General features: G+C 67.2%; 1 gene segment (V, D, J or C); it reads right to left on the reverse strand.

Moving 5' to 3' along the window:
• Positions 1-229: 229 nt before the first annotated feature.
• Positions 230-5,279, reverse strand: LOC138380925 (Ig alpha-1 chain C region-like). The segment is given in 4 exon segments: positions 230-675; positions 901-1,227; positions 1,451-1,722; positions 5,252-5,279. Coding segments are annotated over 4 exon segments (1,022 nt in total).
• Positions 5,280-5,765: the final 486 nt, after the last annotated feature.

The following is a 5,765-nucleotide window of genomic DNA, read 5'->3' on the forward strand; positions in this document are numbered from 1 at the left end:
CCTGCCCCGGGCTGTGCCTGCCTGGCTGACCTCAGGTTCCACACCCAGCCGGCCTCGCCCCTGTGCACAGGCTCCCGCTGCCCAGCCGCGGCCCTGGGCTGAAGGCTCCTGGGGCTGCCAGAGGCCCGGAGAGCTCAGGGCAGGGGTGCTCCTCCCTCCCCAGCCGGCCCTCCTTGCTGAGCCGCAGACCCTGAGGATGGACAGACAGGCGCCAGATGGAAGTGCAGGGCTGCGTGGGGCAAGCTCGGAATTTATTCAGGGGGCAGGTGGGCGGGGCGGCTCAGTAGCAGACGCCATCCACCTCTGCCATGACCACGGACACGTTGACGTGGGTGGGTTTACCCGCCAGGCGGTCGATGGTCTTCTGCGTGAAGGCCTGGGGCAGGGCCTCGTGGCCCACAATGCAGGAGAAGTTGTCCCCGTTCTTCCAGGACTCGGCCGTCACGCGCAGCACGCTGGTCACCGCGTAGGTGGTGGCGCCCTGGCCGGGCTCCTGCCGGGGGCGCCAGGTTAGGTAGTCCCCGCGGGGCAGCTCCTGGGACCCGTGCAGCCAGCGCACCAGCACCTGCTCGGGGCTGAAGCCGCGCACCAGGCACGTCAGCGTCACCAGCTCGTTCAGGGCCAGCTCCTCCGACGGCGGCGGCAGCAGGTGGACCTGGGGCCGGAAGTTGTCCCCTGTGGGGTGGACAGCAAGGTCAGGGGTCTGCTCAGGGGAGGCAGAAGGCCCTGCCCTGCCGGGCACCCTGGGCTGTGTCCTGGCCCCTCAGCTGGCCCCAGCTCCCCTCTGTACAGTGGGGACGGGAGCGCCACGCCCAGGGACCTGGGCAGGAGGTGGGCTCGGGAATGTGCTTTACAGAGTGTAGAGTGCCGTGCAGCACCCTGGGGTGGGTCTGGGCCCACCTGAGCCTTTGGCGATGGTGGCAGTTAGTGTGGTCTCGGACTCAGGGTGGGTGGCGCTGCACGTGAAGGTCTGCCCGCTGTTCCATGGCTCCGCGCAGCCGGGCAGGACACTGGACACACTGTAGCAGCCGCAGGAGTCCCGCACAGGATCCCCCAGCTTGGCCTCCTTCCCCTCTGAGGGCTGCCAGGCGAAGGTGGCGTTCTCGGGCTTCACCAGGCCGCTCAGTGTGCACGTGAGGTTGGCGTCTGAGCCCAGGAGCAGGTCCTCGAGGGCCGGCGGGTGCAGTGACAGTTGGGGATGGCAGCAGGAGGGGAGCGGAGGTGTGCCTGCACAAGAGGCTGAGTTGAGAGAGGCCTGAGCAGGTCCTCACGCCCCTGCTGCCCCCCGTCTTTCACCCAGCCCCGGGCCCCAGTCGTTGGCAGCATGACCTGGGGCTCAGCCCAGCAGCCCACCCCTCTCCGAATGAGGGGTGGCTCCCCCGGGGCGGGGTCCAGGCCCTGGGTCAGGGCAGGATGGGGGCCCCTCCCCTCCCCCAGGCTGCCTTCTAACCTCCGCAGGGCACGGACACATTCTTGTTGAAGTTCGAGTTGTGCTCCACGTGGCATTGCAGGGACTTGCCAAGCGGGCACTGGTCGGCTGGCAGGGTCAGCTGGCTGGTCGTGGTGTACAGGCCCCCAGAGTCAGCCTCGGTGGGCGGATAGTTTATGACGGTCCCGTTGGCCCCGTCTTGGTTCCAGGTCACGCTCAGCGGCTCCGACGGGAAGAAGCCCTGGACCAGGCAGCCGATGACCACGGGCTCTCCCTGGTCAATGCTTGGAAGGCTCAGTGGGAAGACCGAAGGGCTGGCCGGGGACACTGGAACATGGAGACGCTGTGAGCACGTGGCCCTCGGGCTGCCAAGCCCCCAACAGCCCCGCGAGGACAGCGAGCTCAGCTCCTTTGCACTGGAGGACCCACAGGGAGGGGCTGCCCATCTCAAGGTCACACAGCCCCTGCGCCACGGGTCTGCAGTGGGACCCGCTGTCTGACCCCAGCCGCACTGTTTCTGAACATGCACATCACAGGGGCCCGTGCAGGCCCTCCCAGGTGGCGAGGTGTGGTCATCACACAGGGCTCTGCCGGTGGCAGCCGAGTCCCCGACGCTCCCTGAGCCTCAGCTCCCCCTCTGTGCTGGGGGCCCAGCCTGGCCCTCTGCCCCGGGCTTTGGGAGGATCAGGCTGGGGCCCGGAGGGAGGGCACAGGAAGGACTGAGTGGCTTGGGCTCCAAGCTCAGCTGCAAGTAGATGTCCTGTTTGTGTCCCCACCCTTTGCCCCGTCAGGGTCTCATCCCACAATCCACTGTTGCACTGGCCCCACCCCATGCCCAGTAGGCAGCCGTCCACCCCGTGGCCTACCAGGGTCCCAGGACCATAGGCCTAAACCCAATAGTCCTCCTGCCAGGTGCTCCTCCACCGGCCTGCCACACAGGGTGGCTCTGCCCACAGGCACATCCCAACTGCCCCAGGCCAGCGGGTGAAGGGAGGAGACAGATCACAGTTGCACCCTGAGCTACATGGCCCGCGGCATCCCCCAAAACACTGGGCCTGCCGGGCTGGACGTAGGATCTGGGGTTTATCAAATTCAACCTGATGTCTCCACCCAACCCCTCAGACTGGCCAAGCTGAGCCCACCTAAGTCCATCTTCTCCCAGCTCAGCCCAGTGCAGCCCAGCTCAGCTCAGCCCAGTCCAGTCCAGCTCAGCCCTGCCCTGCCCAGTTCAGCTCAGCTCAGCCCAGCTCAGCCCAGTTCAGCTCAGCCCAGCTCAGCCCAGCTCAGCCAGTTCAGCCCAGGCCAGCTCAGCCCAGTTCATCCCAGGCCAGCCCAGGCCAGCTCAGCCCAGCCCAGCTCAGCTCAGCTCAGCTCAGCCCAGCTCAGCCCAGTTCAGCTCAGCCCAGCTCAGCCCAGCCCGTTCAGCCCAGCTCAGCCCAGCTCAGCTCAGCCAGTTCAGCCCAGCCCAGCCCAGCCCAGCCCAGCTCAGCCCAGTTCAGCCCAGCCCAGCTCAGCCCAGCCCAGCCCAGCTCAGCCCAGCCCAGCTCAGCCTAGCCCAGCCCAGCTCAGCCAGTTCAGCCCAGCCCAGCCCAGCCCAGACCAGCCCAGTTCAGCCCAGCCCAGTTCAGCCCAGCTCAGCCAGTTCAGCCCAGCTCAGCCCAGTCCAGCCCAGCTCAGCCAGTTCAGCCCAGCCCAGCTCAGCCCAGCCCAGCTCAGCCAGTTCAGCCCAGCCCAGCTCAGCCCAGCCCAGCTCAGCCAGTTCAGCACAGCTCAGCCCAGCCCAACCCAGTTCAGCCCAGCCAGCCCAGCCCAGGCCAGCCCAGCTCAGCTCAGCCAGTTCAGCCCAGCTCAGCTCAGCCCAGGCTAGCCCAGCTCAGCCCAGTTCAGCCCAGCTCAGCCAGTTCAGCCCAGCCCAGCTCAGCTCAGCCAGTTCAGCCCAGCCCAGCTCAGCTCAGCCCAGGCTAGCCCAGCTCAGCCCAGTTCAGCCCAGCTCAGCCAGTTCAGCCCAGCCCAGCTCAGCTCAGCCAGTTCAGCCCAGCCCAGCTCAGCCCAGCCCAGCCTAGCTCAGTCCAGCCCAGCTCAGCTCAGCCAATTCAGCCCAGCTCAGCCAGTTCAGCCCAGCCCAGCTCAGCTCAGCCAGTTCAGCCCAGCCCAGCCCAGACCAGCTCAGCCCAGTTCAGCCCAGCCCAGCTCAGCCGGCTCAGCCCAGCTCAGCTCAGCCAGTTCAGCCCAGCCCAGCCCAGCTCAGCCCAGACTAGCTCAGCCAGTTCAGCCCAGCTTAGCCCAGCCCAGCCCTGTTCAGCCCAGCTCAGCTAGTTCAGCCCAGCCCAGCTCAGCTCAGCCAGTTCAGCCCAGCCCAGCTCAGCCAGTTCAGCCCAGCTCAGCCCAGCCCAGCCCAGCTCAGCCCAGCTCATCTCAGCCAGTTCAGCCCAGCTCAGCCAGTTCAGCCCAGCTCAGCTCAGCTAAGCCCAGTTCAGCCCAGCCCAGCCCAGCTCAGCCCAGCTCAGCTCAGCTCAGCCCAGCCTAGCTCAGTCCAGCCCAGCTCAGCTCAGCCAGTTCAGCCCAGCTCAGCCAGTTCAGCCCAGCCCAGGTCAGCCCAGCCCAGCTCAGCCCAGCTCAGCCCAGCCCAGCTCAGCTCAGCCAGTTCAGCCCAGCTCAGCCAGTTCAGCCCAGCTCAGCTCAACTCAGCCCAGTTCGGCCCAGCCCAGCCCAGCCCAGCCCAGCTCAGCTCAGCTCAGCCCAGCCCAGCCCAGCCCAGCTCAGCCCAGCCTAGCTCAGTCTAGCCCAGCTCAGCTCAGCCAGTTCAGCCCAGCTCAGCCAGTTCAGCCCAGCTCAGCCAGTTCAGCCCAGCCCAGCTCAGCTCAGCCAGTTCAGCCCAGCTCAGCTCAGCTCAGCCTAGTTCAGCCCAGCCCAGCCCAGCCCAGCCCAGCCCAGCTCAGCTCAGCCCAGCCCAGCTCAGCCCAGCTCAGCTCAGCTCAGCCCAGCCTAGCTCAGTCCAGCCCAGCTCAGCTCAGCCAGTTCAGCCCAGCTCAGCCAGTTCAGCCCAGCTCAGCTCAACTCAGCCCAGTTCGGCCCAGCCCAGCCCAGCCCAGCCCAGCCCAGCCCAGCCCAGCTCAGCTCAGCCCAGCCCAGCTCAGCCCAGCCTAGCTCAGTCCAGCCCAGCTCAGCTCAGCCAGTTCAGCCCAGCTCAGCCAGTTCAGCCCAGCCCAGCTCAGCTCAGCCAGTTCAGCCCAGCTCAGCTCAGCTCAGCTCAGCCCAGCTCAGCCCAGCTCAGCCAGTTCAGCCCAGCCCAGCTCAGCTCAGCCAGTTCAGCCCAGCTCAGCTCAGCTCAGCTCAGCCCAGCCCAGCCCAGCTCAGCCAGTTCAGCCCAGCCCAGCTCAGCTCAGCTCAGCCCAGCTCAGCTCAGCCCAGCTCAGCTCAGCCCAGCTCAGCCCAGCCCAGCTCAGCCCAGTTCAGCCCAGCTCAGCCAGTTCAGTCCAGTTCAGCCCAGCTCAGCCCAGCCTAACTCAGCTCAGCCCAGTTCAACCAGTTCAGCCCAGTTGAGCTAGTTCAGCCCAGTTCAGCCTATATAGGCATTATCAGCTTGTCCCATGTCTCCTCCTGGCCCCTTGGCTCACCCTGCCCCATGCTCAGTGCCCAGGGATCAAGGAGGATCGGGTCCTTCCCAGTTCAGCAACTCCCACACTGGCCTGGTTATTCCGTGCCTCGCGGTCGGGTCCCCTTCGCCCTCTGCCGCAGGTCTCACGCCCGTTCTGCGTTCTGCTCCCAGGAGGGCGCAGAACCCGCCTGGCTGAGTGAGGCCTGGAGAGCCTCGGGACCCACCTGCTCCAGGCTGCCACAGGGTCCGCATGGCCCTCTGCCTTCCTGCCCTGGGGGCTCCTATCTTGGGGGCTCCGGCCCGTTCCAGGCCCTGCCTCGATGGCCGTGTGTCCTCAGCGGCGCTTGTCGCTCTGGCCGCTTGTCCGTGGGTGGAGCGAGGCTGGGTGTGGAGGGGCTGCGTGGCTGTGAGTCTGGCCACAGGCGGGGGTCACTCGCCCACTTCCTGCCCGCCAGACGCGGCCAGCCCCTCCACGTCATGTCTGGGCTGTGGTCTGGCTGTGGTGGGGCCAGGTGTGTGTGGCCAGTGCTGTGGGACCCCACATGGCCGGCCAAGATGCAGGGACGGGGAGGTCGGACAGACACAGTTGGAGGCCCAGAGGCCCCGGCAGAGACGGAGGTGGCTGGGGCAGAGGCCCGAAGGCGGGCAGGGGAGGGGCTGTGATGGACCCCAGCAAGACCCCTGGGGCCGCAGGGTGGGCATGGGGTGGGGAGAGCCGGCCCAGCCCACCCTGAGCCA

This window comes from Eulemur rufifrons, chromosome 2 (assembly GCF_041146395.1).
Source record: "Eulemur rufifrons isolate Redbay chromosome 2, OSU_ERuf_1, whole genome shotgun sequence".
Lineage (NCBI taxonomy): Eukaryota > Metazoa > Chordata > Mammalia > Primates > Lemuridae > Eulemur > Eulemur rufifrons.